The 18,771-nt window shown below is 38.5% G+C and overlaps 1 protein-coding gene across 4 annotated transcripts in view; it reads right to left on the reverse strand.

The window, feature by feature from the left end:
* Nucleotides 1-18,771, reverse strand: part of EDA (ectodysplasin A) — a 338,578-nt gene that overhangs the window by 68,221 nt on the left and 251,586 nt on the right. For all 4 annotated transcript variants that reach the window (XM_018043984.1, XM_018043983.1, XM_018043982.1 and 1 more), the window contains exon 2: nt 7,048-7,153. In XM_018043984.1, the coding sequence (XP_017899473.1) occupies nt 7,048-7,153 (106 nt within the window). The remainder of the gene's footprint in view (nt 1-7,047; nt 7,154-18,771) is intronic.

Consider the following 18,771-nt stretch of genomic DNA (forward strand, 5'->3'; position numbering starts at 1 on the left):
GATGGCTGGATGGCATCACGGACTCGATGGACGTGAGTCTGAGTGAACTCCGGGAGATGGTGATGGACAGGGAGGCCTGGCGTGCTGCGATTCATGGAGTCACAAAGAGTTGGACACAACTGAGCGACTGAACTAAACTGAACTGGAGTCAGGGAGAGAGTGTTACTAAGTCCTGCCCTGGGGGCAGTTTGAATTAATTTTAAGGGTTATTTCTTCTGGCATTTCTTTGGCCAATCATTTTGATTTGCCTGGTTCACAGTCCACATTTGGTATAATCTCAGAATCCTCCCATGTGTGCACACATATCTCTTAGCTAAGATGGATTTTACAGAAAAGGCAGCTGGGTGAAACATTCTTTGACATTGCTTCCCCTTTGACTTGCAAGGAGGCTTTTCTGCACATGTGTGGTCAGGGAGGTCTCCTGACTTCAACAATGAGAAATATGTGGTCTGGGCAGGGTTCAGCCTTCTGCCTTAATTGTCTTGATATTCTTGTCTTGGGGTTTCAGTCCATAGAGAATGAATCTCCAATTGTTGTACCCTGGGTTGCGGGGCCATCTGCCTCTTGCCTCAAATCCCCCCTGAGAGATGTAAACCCCAAAAATCTTTATTGGGAAGATGAAAGGGGAAGGTCTGTCTTCTGTAACTTTTTGAGGCTGACAATGGACTTGTAGACCCTACCTAGCTGGAGTCATGGAGTTCTCACCCTGTCTCATTAAAGGGGCCCCAGGGTGACTTCTGCTGTTGTTTTTGCAACATCTGCTATGGAGAGTGGCTGGTGTCCCTGCATCACCACTGTCCTGTGATGCCCTAGAGAAAAGAAACTAAAAATTAGATTAGAGGAGGGGAAAGTTATAAGAAAATAGAAACCTCCAATTGCTATGGCCTATGATGGACTTGGGGTAAAAACAAATCCAGCATTGTGTCAAGTGAGTAGAGGGAGCAAAAGTTTATGCAATGCAAACCACAGAGTTGTCTGTCCTTTGTGTAGATAAGGGAGATAGTAGTATTCTCATTTGATACTAATAATTACCAATTACTGAGAACCTGTAAGTGCCAGAATTGAGTTAGGCATTTTACTTTATCTTTAATTCTTGTAATACTAAAAGGAAGTACCGTTACTATATTTAGGTCATGAGAAAACTTACGCTAAGAGAGGATATATGACTTGGCCAAGGCCACAAAGCTGGAAGTAATTTTAAATTTTAAATCAGGTCTATGTGGCTTTAAATTCTATGCTCTTTCCTTACCCCAAGCTATTTGAGAGAGAAACCAAAATTCTGGAAGGTTGTTTATTGATATCAACAGAGTTTTTCTTTCTTGTATGTATTATTTCTTCCAGGGACCCAGAGCTTGACTGTACTAAATTTGAGTTTTGTTTCTGATAGCTTATGGATTTTGCATACTATGCTGTTGGGTTGGAGAGAACAAATTATATTCAAACTGCTGAACTGAAATTTGAAAACAACCTCTGAAATAAAATATTTGTACCACAAATATACTCTTCTCCTTTAAATAGGTGATAATATAAACCTACGCTTTTAAAGAGCTTGGCAGTGACTTATAAAGATAATGTGCTACACAAATTAATGACCTCATGACTCAGGTAAGAAATTTTTTGTTTCTTTTGAACAAAATAGAGATTTAAATACATGACATGTAATATAAAATTTAATCGTTGGAAGCATGTAATTCATACTTCAAAATTTGATCTTTTCAGTGTAGTTTTTTTTTAAGAGTACTGAACTATGTCTGAAATTTGAGGAGACAATCAAAATGCTGTATTTACAATATCTGAATATACTCTCAGGAGATATCATGAAGTTATCAGGAAAAACACATTCTTTTTCCATTTCCTTTTTAAGAAATCATATTTCTAAACAGATTAGAATCAAAACATAGCAAATTAACAAGTCAATCTTCCTGCTCCTCTGTCACAGTATAAGATAATGATGTGCCGAGTTTCATCTATAAAGATGACACTACTAACTTTCTGGCAGCAGGCCAAGTCCATGAGTTGTTTTGCTACAGGGAGAATATTTGCACAAAGCCATCTTTCCCCCAGTAAACCATTTGACAAATAGCACAGATTGGTTAGATCCCCCTCATTAGGGTATAAAGAAACATCGAGAGGTTAGACCCTAAACAGCTGAACTAATGCACCACATTACTAGGTTCATTAAAGGGATGCATACAGGGAGAAGTGGTAGAATGCAGGCAAGATTCATAAGCTCACACCAAAGCATCCCTCTTACTTCTCCATCTCAAAAACAGCTTTTTCTATATTTCTGAACATGTTAATGACATAGGATCTGTCTTCTAATTCAGTCTGGAGTTCTCAACAAGAGAGAAGGTAGGGTTAATCACTGTTTCTAAATTACCTTGTTGGTCTAAATGGTGTTACTCTGCACCAGAGAGATGAGTAAGAAGATCAAGAAAATTAAGTTAAGAATCATTGTACATGGCTCATGTTTGTAAACAAAGAAGAATTACATTTGCCATGTTAATATTTATTTGCCAAGTGTTTGGAGAGTAGGGGAGAGATGTAGTGAGATGGGGGAAGATGCCAAGAGAATTTGCGATTAAAATACTATTGATCAAATGCTTGAGTGAGCATTTGAAAGCCCTGAGGTGGTTCTGGGCTTGAGTCAAACTTTCTCTGCCCAAAGGTTCTGGCTTCCGCTCAGTCCTTCCTTTAAGTCTCCTATATTACATATCAGGATTCCTAAACCAAGAAGAGAGTCAAAAAACCTAGGGGATTAGCTAGGCTTTGCACTTGCTATTCCCTTTGTCAGAAATGCATCTTCTACTTTTCTTCATCGAAGTCCCATTCATCCTCCAAAATCTAATTCAAATGTCAACTTATTCATTCAAATACACATGCCTAGTATGTGCTAGCTATTTCCTTGGAGATATACTTAATATTTGACTGGCCTTTCTGTGGTTCTTTCCTCTGTGCTTCCACAGCAATCTTATCATACTTCCATATAAGTACTTACCATCTCTGGGAAGTACTTATAAGATTCTCTCTTATGCACTTACAGAACTAAGGAACCTTATCTTACCCATTTTTTGTATCTCTGGATGTAATATAATACAGTGCCTTGTCCACAGTAGAGTAGATGGTTAATAAATCTCTAGCTATTCTCCCACTCCCTTTCATTTATATTTTCTATTTTCTACCTACTTATATGACTTGATTCTCAGTCTTTCTGTCCCTATTACTTTACTCAAACTGCTCTGACCATACTTTTTACTGAATTCAATGGATGGACGAGACACACTTCTTCTATCGGACTTGCTAAATTGGTAAAATATATGCTTAGAGCTGCTCTGAGCTATTTCTGCCACCTTATATGGAGAAATTGCCTGAAGAAAGAGGCTAATACCAAGGGATGCAGAATTGAGAAAGTCCTGATGACATATATATATATTTTTTTTTTTTTTGTTGCACTGGATCTTTGTTACTGGGCATAGGCTTTCTCTAGTTGCAGTGAGTGGGGGGCTACTCTTCATTTGTGTGCATGGGCTTCTCTTCATGGAGGCTTCTCTTGTTGTGAAGCACAGGCTCTAGGCAAAGGGGTTTCAGTAGTTGCGGCACACAGGCTAAGTTGCGGCACACAGGTTAGCTGTCTCATGGCATGTGGAATCTTCCTGGACCAGGGATCGAATCTGTGTTCCTTGCATTGGCAGGAGGATTCCTATCCACTGTACCACCAGGGAAGTCCCTTATGACATTATTTGAGCCTCAAGAGTCAGTCAGGTTTTCAGCCAGCTTTGTCCGAGACTTTACAGTTAGAAATAAGCCAATAAAATCCTTGTTGTTGATGTTGCTTAGTCACTAAGTCATGTCTGACTCTCGTGACCCCATGGACTGTAGCCCATCAGCCTCCTCCATCCATGGGTTTTCCCAGGCAAGAAATACTGGAGTGGGTTGCCATGCTCTTCTTCAAGGAATCTTCCTGACCCAGGGATTGAATCTGCGTCTCTTGCACTGGCAGTTGAATTCTTTACCACTGAGCCACCAGGGAAGCCCCAATAAACCCTACACCCTCTTAAAAACAAAACAAAACAAAACAAAACAAAACAAACCTTAATCCCATTTAGGTCAGCTATCTCTCACTTATAACTGAGAAACTCCTAACATAGTTAATCATCTCCATATCTATATTTCCAGTCCAGATATTTTTCCTGAGCTTCAGATACATATATCCAACTATTTATAGGTTTTCTCCTCTTGAATTTCCCATAGATACCTGTCTAAAACCACACATCTTCACACTCTGATAATTTTTGCAGTAAATAGTACATCACCTTTCCAGAAACCTTGACGGTTTCCTTGGCTCCTCTCCCCACCCCCCGACCCCCGTTACATTACCAAGTCTTTTGCTCTTTACTTCTCAATATTATACTAATATAATCTTTGAAGATTAAAAAATATATATGTATATATTGGATTGCACAATAAGTTTGATGTAGGCACAAAGTGAGCAGCATCTAATGACTGACGAGAGTATGAGGTCAGGAGGAAATTAGATAAGAAGTGCTAAAAATTAATAAGAGACTTTGTCCTTCAACAGACGGAAAAACTATTTTGTTTCAAAACAGTATAAAGACTTCAAAGAAGATCAGTTGCAAAGAATCTGGTGGCCAGATCCAGATAAAGTGGTTTGGGAGAGAGGAGGAAGTTGCCTTCTTTATGAGAAAACTTGGAAAGTCAGATGTAGAGGTAAACTTTAAAAGCCACTGGACTGTAAAAGCCTCTGGGGAGAGGAAGGGAAGACCATGCCCACGACAGAAGGTGATATTGTTCTTACCACCTCTCTTCTCACTTCTGTAGCAATCAGGAAATATGAAAAATTTGGTGGTACTGGGTGTGGTTCAGAGGAAGAATTGAAGGTGGAAAGATCTACATACATCACAGAATAAGATAATGAGAGGAAAGTGACCTTGATTCTTAGTTCTCAGTTTATATATAGGTTTCCCTGGTAGAAGAGCTGGTAAAGAATCCGCCTGCAATGCAGGAGACCCTGGTTTGATTGCAAGGTCAGGAAGATCCCCCAGAGAAGGGATAGGCTACCCATTCCTGTATTCTTGGGCTACTCTGGTGGCTCAGCTAGTAAAGAATCTGCCTGCAATACAGGAGACCTGGGTTTGATCCCTGGATTGGGAAGATCCCCTGGGGAAGGGAAAGGCTACCCACTCCAGTATTCTGAGCTGGAGAATTCCATGTAAGAGTCAGACATGGCTGAGTGACGTTCGCTTTCCAAAGACTTCCAGGAAACTGGCAAAAAACAGATGTCAATAATGGGTGACTCTTACTTCATGGACCACATTTCCTAGGTTCAAACTTGGTCATTAATTATATATAAAATATCTGCTCTAGAGAACAGCCCCACTGGTTCAGTTCTCAGTTGAAGGGCTCAAAGCTGTTGCCACCTCCATTGACTAGAAACACGTGTGTGTATGTGTGTGTGTGTGTGTGTGTGCGTGTGCATATTCAGTTGCTCAGTTGTGTGTGTGTGTGTGTGTGTGTGTGTGTGTGTGTATTCAATTGCTCAGTTGTTACCGACTCTTCATGACCCTTTGGACTATAGCCCACGAGGCTCCTCTGTCCATGGGGTTTTTCAGGCAAGAATGCTGGAGTGGGTTGCTATTTTCCCCTCCATAGGATCTTTCCAACCCAGTGTTTAAATCTGTGTCTCCTGCATTGCAGGGGGATTTCTTACCCCTGAGCCTTCAGTGATGCTCAAGAAACACCCTACTTACCTTATTTCTGACTTTCGTCTTTATTACAGGTTGTTGTTCTGAGCTCTTTTTCAGTCTTCATCCAGCTTTACCTCTTCTTGTCCCAAGTGACAAACTCTTGGCCCCATTGCATTAATTGCTCATGCCATCTAGAACTGCTTCCATCATTGTAACATTTTTACACTGACAAATGTCAGCTTTAAAAAATCTCATTTTCACTTTCATAAAGTCATATTGCTTTGTAACCCCCTAGAACATATATCTTTGGAAGATTCTGTCAGACATATGCTGTCTTTGAATCTAGATGGCTTTACAATAGCCCAGAGCTATGCGTTCTACAAACTCATATGCCAAAGAGGAATCATTCTATCAATTGACAGAAAGATATTAAAATAGATCAGTTCAAAGACCCTGCCCAGGAACTAGCTCAACATTTTGTTATGCCCCAGAAAATGCATTGCTAGTTAACATGAAACTGCTTCACCTTCAATACAGATGGTTTTCATGCCAAATCATAACTTAGCTAATGGGGCAATCAACATCATTGATTTATATTACAAACACCAACAACTTGCTAGATACTAGACTGGATTTAGGGGCTTTACAAAGAGAAATGAATCTCTGTAGTCGAGGAACGTACAGATGAATTCTAGAGGTCTGGTGGTGGTGGTTTAGTTGCTAAGTTGTGTCTGACTCTTACGACCCCATCAACTGTAGCCTTCCAGGCTCCTCTGTTCATGGGATTCTCTAGGCAAGAATACTGGAGTTGATTGTCATTTCCTTTTCCAGGGGGATCTTCCTGACCCAAGGATTGAACCTGGGTCTCCTGCATTGCAGGCAGATTCTTTACTGACTGTGCTACGAGGGAAGCCCCAGAGGCATGGTAACTGATACCAATGAAGACCAAATTATAATTGGATTTAACATATCATGTAAGTGCTACCATGGCACAATACTCTGTCAATTTCAAGAATAGGACTGAATCCTCTTGATGGTCTTAGTAGATATAGGATGTCCCTAGGAGAGATGAGGTCTTTATGAGGGTGATCTTGAGAGGTCCAAATGCCATCATGGCTCTCAGATACACTAAAGTCTCTCAGATACACTGAAAGGACTAAAGGTATCTGGGGTTGGAGGAGGCAGGATCTTTGTATAGGCAGATTAGGTAGGTTAGGCTGGGAAAATCTTCTGCAACCTTGATTCTATGGATCATATATGAGATGGTGAAGCATACTTGAAAAAGTAGTTTTTAGAATGGTATTGTCAGATATATGATAAAGGATCACCCAAGCAGACCTACCATCTGCTCCTTCACTGCTTTTGCTTCTTTTATTGCGGCGAACACGCCTACTTTCCTCTTCAGAGTATGACTTTTCTTTAGGGATGAAGAAATTCACAAGGGCCATCTGAAAAATAACGAGTAGATAAGTTAAAGGTTGAGCCAGTCAACTATTTTTGTTGTGGTTTAGTCACTAAGTCATATCCAACTCTTTTGCGACCCATGGACTGCAGCCCACCAGGCTCCTCTGTCCATGGAATTTTGCTGGCAAGAATACTGGAATGGGTTACCATTTCCTTCTCCAGGGGCTCTTCCCAACAGGATCAAATACATGTCTCCTGCATTGGCAGGTAAATTCTTTACCACTGAGCCACCAGGGAAGCCCCAGTCAACAATAGCCAACAGAAAAAACTGGCTTTCTGTAGACAGTCTGCCTTCACTTTAAATTCAGAGTGTCTAAGATGAATAGATAAAGATGTGGTACGTATATATATATATAGATAGATAGATAGATAGATATGGAATGGAATATACAATGGAGTATTAGTTATAAAAAAGAATGAAACATTGCCACTTGCAGAAACAAGGATGGACCTACAGATTATCATATTAAATGAAGCAAGACAAAGACAAAATCATCTGATATTGCTAATATGTGGAATCTTAAAAACAGATACAAATGAGCTTATTTACAAAGCAGAACTAGAACCACAGATATAGAAAACAAACTTATGGTTAAGAAAGGGGAAAGAGGGGGAGGGATAAATTAGGAGTTTGGGATTAATGTATACTCACTACTATATATAGAATAGATAACAACAAGCACCTACTGTATAGCACAATGAGCTATAAATATTTTGTAATAACATTTAAGTGAAACACCTTGAAATATATATATATATATATATATTCATCTGAACAACTGTGCTGTACATCTGAAACTAACACAACATTGTAAACCAACTATACTTCCAAAAAAAAAAATCAGAGTGTCTAAAGCTCACCCTCCCTTCCACTGTACAAATTTATTTTTGGTACCATTATTATTTTAATAATGTAGGCATAAAATTTTGGTTAATATCTTCTGCCCCTCTGCCATCTGCACCAAATATCTAATGGGTAATCCTTCAGTCCTACTTGTCAGTATAGTTCTAGGGTTCAGAGATCCCAGTCATAGATTTCCAATTTCCCTCACACACAACTGATGTCTTCCCAGAACTAGACTTCAGCTTGTTGCTCCTTCTTGGACCGCATTATTATACAGCCATTACTTTTCCACATTCCTATCTATGCTGAACTTTTGGGTTCTTCCCAGAATGGTGTGCATCCAATTATGATAGGATGGTATCGTTTATGTTAACACTCTTCTGGAAGTTAGTAATGACCAAGTGCACAATTATTTTTTCCCTTTCTTACTCCAATAGAACTCCAATAGAACTCCTATAGAACTTGTGGTCTATAAGATTCATTTCAGTACTTGGTCCTCTACTGTCTTATGATGATCTCTCATAATAGTACAATGTATTTCATATGTGAATGGGCCTGGTATCACTAATGATAATCACAGCTTAAATATATACTTGACTGAATAAATCATAATTTTTCAGCATGAATGCTTATTTGTGGCTAAAGAAAATGTGCTCGAGGAAAACAGTGGACCGAGTATTACAAAATAGGATTGAAAGTGATTCCAAACCCAACTCTTCCACTTACAGTTGTGTAAATTTGGGCAAGGTCCTTAAGTTTTAATTTCCTCATTTATAAATAGGGGCAATAATTGTACTTTGTTCATTAAGTAGTTATTGTGTTAGCAAGTACACAGCATCTAATATGCATTTAATAAATGAGAGATATGATTATAATTGAAATTAATATTAAAATAGACTTGTTAGATAGTTTAGAGGCTAAAAGGAAGAAATCCTAGTGTTGGTTAAAAAAATAAACAATTCCAGAATAACCTCATTTCTGCTGCATCTTTGATTAATTGGAAAAAAGATGGGTAGAACTCAAGAAAGCCTTAACATTCTACATAAACTTTCTAGAAAGCATGTGATTTACTGTTTACATAGACAAACTGCAGCCAATAGCCTTAATATACAAGATTAGCGTTTTGCAGAATATATACATGTATTAAATACATAATTGATACATGAATGTACAGGCAATCTCCAACTTGCCTTAGGGTTTATTTAAAAATATTTAGGTTGAATCATATGAAATTGCCATTTCTGTATGTCAAAAATGGTTAAATATCAGCAATTTCACACAGTTCAACTGAGCAGTGTTTTTGTCACTTCTTTCTTGTTGTTCAGTCACTAAGTTGTGTCCAACTCTTTGCAACCTCATGAACTGCAGCATGCCAGGCTTCCCTGTGCTTCACTATCTCCTGGAGTTTGCTCAAACTCACGTCCATTGAGTTAGTGATGCCATCCAATCATTTCATCCTCTATTGCCCCCTTCTCACTTGTCTGGAATGTAAAATGCATTTTCTCATAGAATCAACATAATAAAGTCTGGCTAGGTTTCCAGATAAAGCCCAAATAAAGTTACTTAACCCACAACATAAATCAGTTCAGTTCAGTTCAGTTCAGTTCAGTAGCTCAGTTGTGTCTGACTCTTTGCGACCCTATGGACTGCAGCACACCATGCCTCCTTGTCCATCACCAACTCCCTGGAGTTTACTCAAACTCATGTCCATTGAGTCAGTGATGCCAACATAAATAACTTATCACAATAATAATGATATAATCCCAAACTGCTATTTACACTAAAATCTCAATTATTTTAGTGTAGAACAAGTAATTCTAGATAGAAGAGTGTTGTTAATAACTTGTGCTGAAGTGCTGAAACTCCAACTATTTTGACTACAACATGATTTAACTCTGTGTTTACTGAGTATGTAGAAAACTATTTGCCTGTACATTAAATGGCACCAGCCCACTATGGTTTTAAGTGTTTTTTTTTTTTTTTAAGTTACAATTACATTACAGAGTGATACATGCTTTGTTAAGTAAAGAGAAGCATAAAGTTCTCTGTATCTAATACAGACTGGGAGTGGACAAGGCTTCTTGCAGGAGGTGCTACTTCTATGAATCCTGTAGGATGTTGAGAATTTAGTGAGGAATGGGAAAATGAAAAGGAATTCCAGGCAAAAGGGCCATTATGCTTCAAGGTTCAGAGGAAAGAGAGAGAAAAGCTATTTTTGGAAATAAAAGTACCTTAAAATAAGTGGTAGGAGGTGGGAAGGAATGGTAAGGAATGAGGCAAGAGATATTAAACAAAGACCAGATTATGTTAAGGAATTAAAATTTTATCCTATAGCAAGGAGATCCTTGGAATAATTTTTCCTTTTACATATTTTGTTCTTTTATGAAAGTTTTAGCTATAATTTATATACAATTAAAGGTCTTCCGGGGTGGGGCTAGTGGTAAAGAATCTGCCTCCCAGTGCAGGAGACCAAGAGATGTGGGTTCAATCCCTGGGTTGGGAATACCCCCTAGAGAAGAAAATCGCAGCACACTCCAGTATTCGTGCCTGAAAAATTCCATGGACAGAGGAGCCTGGCGGGCTACAGTCCATGGGGCTTCAGAGTCAGACATGACTGAGTGGCCGAGCACACAAACATACAATACAGTGCACATATTTTAAGCATACAGTCTGAAAAATACACACATTTGTAACCACCATTGAGATCAAGATGTGGAACATTTCCATCACCCCAGAATTTCCCCTTGTGGCCCTTCCAATCATTCTTCAGTGCTACCCTAAATCCAGGAACCACTGTTTTGATTCTATCGCATACCTTAGTTTTTCCCATTCTAGCAGTTTAGATAAATGGAATCATACAACATGATTATATGATTTTGTGTTGTTTCTTTCTCTCAGCAAAATGTCTGTGAGACTCATCCACATTATTGAATATTGGTAGTTCATTCCTTTTTCTTCCTGAGTAGTACTTAATTGTATGGATATACTATAGCTTTTTAACGCATCTGCCTTTTGAGGGACATTTTGGTTATTTCCAGTATGGGGATATTACGAATAAAGCTGATATGAGTATGAGTCTTTGTAGGGCATACGTTTTCATTTTTCTTGGGTCAACACCTAAGGGTGGAACCTTAGGGATATATGGTAAGTATTTACTATAAGGAACTATCAAACTATTTTCCAGGGACTGTACCATTGTATTAATATATTCCCACTGGCAATGTAAGAGAGTTCCAGTGTTCTGCATCTTCACTACGCTTGATAATATCAATTTTTAATTGTAGCCATGCTTGTGGATGCAAAGGGATTTTTCACTGTGGTTGGGTTTTGAATTCTTAACTTCTTATTAACGCTTTTTTTGGTCTCTTAACCTTGCTGTCAACTATCAGATTTCACTCCACCTAGTTGTAACATCTTTTCCAGTTTCTTCAAATTTGCTGCTTATAATCTTCTATAGGCTTGTCACCTCATTAAAACTAATTAAAATCATGTAAAAACAGAGTAACAGGCAGGCAGTGTGTTTCTGAATGGTTTTTGCATAAAGTAAGATGCATATTCTCTGGTGGCTTAGAAGTCATTTGTTTACTGCTTATTTCTGGCTGTGGTCTGGATAAGTGAATCTGTCAGACAACTGAGTTTTACATAGGTATGTTATTACAGTATAATGCTGTTTCTAGGGGATAGGGATTTTGAAGCACAAATGGAGAACCTTCCCACCATCACCAGCCAGAATTCTAGAATTTTCTTTATACTCTTTGTGTTCCCTCATGGGTTCAACTCCTATGAGGATTCTGGCAGGGTCTTCAATCAGCTTCTTATGTCCTGATGGCAGCAGTGGGAGAATGCGATCACATATTAATTGTTTCAAAGGGTCTGATGGGAGCCCGTGAGAATTGAGGCTCCCAGAGAAGGAGAGCTGAGGGAGAAACCAGCTCCTACAGATAGCAGAAACAACTCCAGTTTCCACCGGTAGTAGGAGTAGCTTAAAGTCCCTTCAGAGAGGCTGTTGGCAGTTGGGGCTGGTGCACTGGGACGACCTAGAGGGATGGTACGGGGAGGGAGGAGAGAGGGGAGTTCAGGATTCGGGAACACATGTATACCTGTGGCAGATTCATGTTGGTGTATGGCAAAACCAATACAATATTGTAAAGTAAAAAATAAATAAATAAATAAAATGAGGAAAAGAAAAAAAAAAGTCAAGTGTTCAATAGATGGGGACTGCCTGTATATGAAAATGCTTTGAACAGAACATAGTTTCCATTTTCTCAATGAAAGCAACACAGAACAATGGTTAGACTGAAAGAGGATTCCTATTCACAGTGACCTTATTTGAGTCTCAATTAGAGGTAAGAGGGAAAACCATCCTCTGTGTAGTATAATGGTAAAGACAAAAATCAGTGGCTGCTCATACAAAGTCTAGAATTCTAGCTTGAGTTTTGCATTCATTAGGATGGTCTCCAGAGGCAAGTTGTAGAATATGAACAAAACAGTCTTCTCTCTTCAAATATTTCTTTACTGTTGCACAAGGGAGGAGGCATCAGGAATGTTGGCCACAGCCAGGCAATTTGTTCAAGGGGAAAAAATCTAATTCTTTACACTTTATTAACTGATTACACCCTTGTTTCCTATGGTAAAATACATGTTAAACAGCACCTGCAGATGACAGGGATCTCAGCTGGAAAAAATTCGTTAATGCTGAGACATGAGGGATAAATTCATTATTGCTAGTGACTCTCCAGATATTGCTATGAACACTTTTTCTCTAGTATCTCAACCCTCAAAATTATTGGGTACCTTTTAATTTTTTTTTACCAATATTGACATAGAATAAATTTGATTCATTTTATACTTCATGGCAATGTATGTGATTGTATTAATAGTTTACTGATTCATAGGAAATTACCCATATGCTTCTTGAGGGCAGAGACCTCATTTTGTCCATTTTGGTAACCCTATTGCCTAGCTCTGGACCTGGCACATAGTAGGCCCCTAATAAGTGTCTCTCTGTCAAAAGAATAATAGAACTATCAGTAATCCATTCTATAAAGCCAGCATTTTATTTGACATGAATGAGACCACATTTCTTAAGATCAACCATGGTGCGGTAGACTAAGGACACATTATACTACTGGCAGTTAGCAAACCAAATGGATCTTAAGAGTGAGAGAGAAGAAACAAGGACACTCAACATTGATCAGAGCATCCCATAGGAGCTGCCACCAGCAGGGTCAGGGTAGAGGTAGCAGTCCTCAGTCCAAATGCCAAAGGAAATTGGCACCCTGGACACCTCTGATGTGAGTGCTGGGGACTATCCACTTTTTAAAAAATATATATGATAATGACTGAAATTATGTAGTAAATTAAACATGGAAATTAAAGAGAACAAAAATTTTTCACATAGAGCTAAAAGCAGTTACTGAATTCTGCTCTCTAGGCAGTTTGACTTAAAAATCACTGCCCCATAATGCAAGTGACTACAAAGTAGAAAATAAAAAAGAATAGTATCTTTATTTGAGGAGATTACCATAGTGTGGCACTGGCAAGAAATTATACTATAGACCAGCTCAGTCTCTGCCTTTTCTTACATCCTATTTTGGGGCTCTAGAGATCATTTACAGATAAGGCAATGACACCCCACTCCGGTACTGCTGCCTGGAAAAACCCCATGGATGGAGGAGCCTGGTAGGCTGCAGTCCATGGGGTTGCTAAGAGTCGGACATGACTGAGCGACTTCACTTTCACTTTTCACTTTCATGCATTGGAGAAGGAAATGGCAACTCACTCCAGGGTTCTTGCCTGGAGAATCCCAGGGACAGAGGAGCCTGGTGGGCTGCTGTCTATGAGGTCGCACAGAGTCAGACATGACCGAAGCTACTTAATAGCAGCATGAGCAGCAGATATCATTTAAGACATCAAATAATGCCAAATATTTTTAATATGAAAATTTCTTCTCTTCTATTGGTAGTAAACTCCTAAAAGGTTACTTGTAGGTTTTGAACCTGTGTGGTCTTGTCCTTTGGTTAAGGGGAAATCTGTTTAAGATGCGTATTATAGGGAAAGGTGAGTTATTTTAAATACACACCTACTAACACAAAGGGGGAAAATAGATTTCTCCTCTGATCATGTTTCCTAGGTTTGGCCCTATTCCTACCATCCAGAACAGAACTGAAGAACAATTATGGAACTGATTCTCATAAATGGACGATGAAAGTTGTCTGTAGCTTTTTATGACTTTGAAATACATACCTACCAAAGATGGCACATTTACCTTGCTGAATGATTTTCCTGTTGGAGTCATGTTTAATGTGAAATGGCAGGAGAGGTCCACCCCTACTGAGATTCTGGAAGTCAGCTGGTCTAAGAGCATTGAAACAATGCTCACAGCTGACATGTGCAGAGAGGCAATGACAGAAGAATACCCAAGCATCTTCAGTATGGTGAGCTTTATGGCATAACCATAAGCAGAAGGGGAATAAGAAATACTCTAAAGGATACACTTAAGCATAGTTTCAAATAACATGACATAGTTGTGGGCTGCTTGGGAAAATAGCAACCGTGACCAGCTTGGAATGCAATAGTACAGAATTTGGAAACTTTCTGAGCAAAGCCTCTTTTTTAGCTGACCACAAGTTGAACACAGAAATACAGACACTGACAGGCTCTACAAATAGCAGTTGCAGCCACAAATAAAAAAAAAAAAAACCAGTGTATATGTGTGTCATATAGAAAGAAAAGACTTTTGGTTGAAGATTTAGTCTTTGATCCCTAGAAGTATGGGTGAAGTTGGTAGTGACAACTTTGAATAAAAACAAGGGCAGCAAAATATGTTAGACATGACTGCCTTCTCTTGGGAGAATCTGCTCATGTAATAAATAATTTCCCATAGCCTAAAGTAAAAGACACTTTGACACTTTGATAAGGAGAAAGACATATACTTCTTGTAATACCTGGAAATCACTTAAGGGTACCATTTGTGAATAGAATCACTTTATATATCAGAATGTACCTGTAGAACTTATAAGTGCCAGGATAAAACCATCTCAGCCAATACTGATCTTGGTATTCAGAAAATATTAGCTTAAATACATTCTCTTAATTATGAATTCTTAAGTGGTTTTTGACAATTTTATAATAATGTTGCAGTTTATCTTTACAAAGCTGGACTAATGCAGGTTAGAGGGGCATTATGACCGAAAGGAGATTGCCTATGCAAGTTTAAACAAGGATTTTTTCCTTGTCCAAAATTTCACTATGAAATCCCTTCTGGTTCCCAGTGGAGACCTAAATCTCATAAACTACTTCTAAATCATGTTGTCTACAGTAACATTCAAGATCAAGAAAGGTAAGAGTGAGGTAGCTAGTGAAAAGAGAGTTGCAACAGTCTGAACTTGAAGGGGATTGCTATCGATTCTAAGAGGGCAAAACCATTCAAAACACTGTAGAAAAATTAAGCAGTCAGAAGGATTTTAAGAAAAGATGAGTCTTGAAAGTGAAAGTGTTAGTTGCTCAGTTGTGCAACCCCATGGACTGTAGCCCACCAGGCTCCTCTGTCCATGAGATTCTCCAGGCAAGAATACTGGAGTTAAGTTGCCATTCCCTTCATACCCACGGGGATGGGTGGATACCAAGGATGTGAACATAGATATGTGGCCAGTGGGGCTTCCCTAGTGGCTCAGACAGTAAAGAATCCACCTATAATGTGGGAGACCTGGGTTCAATCCCTGGTTTGAGAAGATTCCCTGGAGGAGGGCATGGCGACCCACTCCAGTATTCTTGCCTGGAGAATCCCCATGGAGAGAGGAGTCTTGTGGGCTACAGTTTGTGAGGTTGCAAAGAGTTGGACACAACTGAGTGACTAAGCACACACCCACATGTGTGTGGACCATCAATCTAGGACTGGCTCACAGAAATGTGAGTATAGAAAGTGAATCTCAAAGGGAAAGGTCAGGCAGGATAGGGTGTAAGTACTGCAAAATTGAATTCAATACAACTATCTTAGGAGCAGGGAGGTAATCATGGTGATAAAATCAGCAGAGACTCAAACTGCAATAAATACCTGTGAGGCACAAACCTGAGTGTTGAGGGGAAAAGGAAAGGACTGGGATACAAACCCAGAACTTTAACACTTACACTACAATCATAAAGGGCAGAAAAGGACTGGTCATAAAGCTGCAAGTCCAGGAAGACTGTTGCACTGTGAGATTAATCGAATATTGTACTTTGTCCTTAGATAACTTGTCATTTTAGTGTCTCTTGTATCTAAGCGTGCCCAGGGCCTCACTTGAAGTAAATACAGAACAACTGGTCATCTGACATAAGGCAGACCAATACTGTTTCAGTAGCTATAGAACAGAGAAAAGACAATTTTTTAAAGACATGGCTGTTGATTAGGATTAACCATTAGGGTGTTTCTATGGAAATCTTTTCCCAGAGAAAAATTCCTGACTCTTGTTTATGATCAGAACAGTGAGTAAAGGAAGTCTCATGCTGAGTATTGTCTCATAAATCTTTTCTTTAACATTTCAACAGAGGTACTCACTCAAAAAGAAAGTAGGATAAAATAAAAACAAATGAAATGATGAACAGCAAAATATTCATTAAAGTCAGTTCTATGCATATCCATTGTTTGATTGTTAGTTTAGGGACTAAAGTCATCTTTCCATGGAGCAATGGAGAATTAAATTTTTTTGCTGTTTACTGATCTCTTTCACCAAGCTTTAACCCCAATGAATTCTCTAATTTCTATTAACGAGTAAACAATATAGGTTTGCTCAATTTATTGCTCCTAGTTACAAGTATCCCTTACAAATCATTAAAAGCTTATAAAGTTTAAAATTTGACAAGCATATGGACATCTGGATCAAGGTGGCTGACTGACCAAACAATTTTAGCTCCACTTTTTATTATTAAGTAAGTTTTAAAAAAAGATTTAATGGAAAGACTAACAGAGGAAATTAGCAGTAAAGAGATTTCAGTATGTTTCTGAAAGACAGAAAGTGGATAGGGTCAAGAACGGCTGAGAAAGAAACAGAGAGAGCTTACAGCCTAGAGGATGCTGGTCTGCTCCTGTAGGACCCCAGAGAAGTTTGAAACTTGGAAATGCCAAGTAAGGGAGAGGGTGAGAATAGAATGTGAAAAATTCACTGAAAGCCTGTGTATTGAATAATCATCTCCTGCTCCAGAGTATAGACACCCTAGTATTCAGGCATTTATTCTCAAGGCCCAAACAAACAAACCCAAAACATTATCCTCTAAAAAGACTATAATCTAAGAACAATCTGAAGTACCTACTATGGGCATTAGTGCCCCAGAGGAAAGAAATCCACATTCAGGCATTTAGAGGTCCCCCACAGCATAATGGCTCTTTGCACATGGGTGGGACTTACAGGCCTCATATTTGGGGTATCCAGCCACTTTTCTCAACCCCTATATACATTGTTTCAGAACATCAAAGATAAAAAAGAAAGATCCTGAAAACTCTCAGAGATGAAAAACATTAAAAGTTAGAATAAGAATTAGAATAGATTGGTTAACTCATCGGCAATATTAGGTGTTAGAGAAAACAATGGAGAAATGCCTTCAGAGTTCTTAGGAAAACTTATTTTGAACCTACTGTTTAATTTTTATCCAACTATAAATTAAGTTTGATGGTTAAAAAAAAAAAATTCCAGATTGCAAAGATTCAAATTTCACCTCTCACCCCTATCTTAGAAAGTTCCTTAGGAATATACTCCAGCAAAATGATAAAGAAATATGAGTAAAGAAAGAGAGACATGCGGGATTCTGTAAAGGGTGAACATAAAACTAGAGACTAATAAAAGTTAAGTCCAAGGATGACAGCTACACAACAGGTCTAAGAAGCATTCAGTCAGAATGGAAGGAAGGAGGGTTCCAGGAAGAATCCTGAAAATAAGAGAAGGGTGCTCAAGATTCTACTCACCTTTAAGGAATTAGAGAAACTGTGGATACTGCAGATAATATGAGGGAAAAAATACAGGCAATTAGAAAATTCAGGAAAAAAAACACATATAGACTAGGAAATGTTAAATCTCTCATAATCCTTGACAAAAGAGAGGAAATTTTTAAATAGCCACAAGAGTATAAACACTGAATACTGATTTTCTACTTTCACAAATAAACAATTACAAAAGCACAGGCTAACTTAATTATAGAGATACTTAATTATAGATGAAACACAAAACATAAATGTGATACCCAAATGACAAGAGGTACTAGGTAGAAGAGATGAGAGATAAAGGGAAGAACTAGTGGCTTCATCTTACAAAAAAGAGTTATGAGATACTGCCCAGATTATGGAAGAAGAAATAAAGGCCTAAGTATACTTCTCTAATAAACAGAGAGACTAAAAGGCATGATAACCACATTAGGATGAGAGGTAGAATAATTGAGGTAAAGATTCATCACAGTAGAAAATTAATTAAGTCTAAAAGATAAATAAAGTAATAGCAGTATCTATGGAAGCAATCACAGAAGAACTAGAGAAACAGTTAATAGAGTTAAAAGTAGTTAAAAGTAATAATCTCAGAGGATTAGAACTGGGAGTAGAGAGGGTTAGAACCATGAAATATTGTTTACATTATAATCCTTTATGTACATAGTTCATATTTTTAAAAACCACATGCATGTACTACTTGGCTACTCCAAAACCAACCAGGAACTTTGAAACAGGAATCTTTTGCCCCTACTAAACTCAAACCAGCCTCCAAGAATCCTCACCTGAAAAAGAATGCTGGCCCA

This window comes from Capra hircus (genome assembly GCF_001704415.2).
Source record: "Capra hircus breed San Clemente chromosome X unlocalized genomic scaffold, ASM170441v1, whole genome shotgun sequence".
NCBI classification, from domain to species: domain Eukaryota; kingdom Metazoa; phylum Chordata; class Mammalia; order Artiodactyla; family Bovidae; genus Capra; species Capra hircus.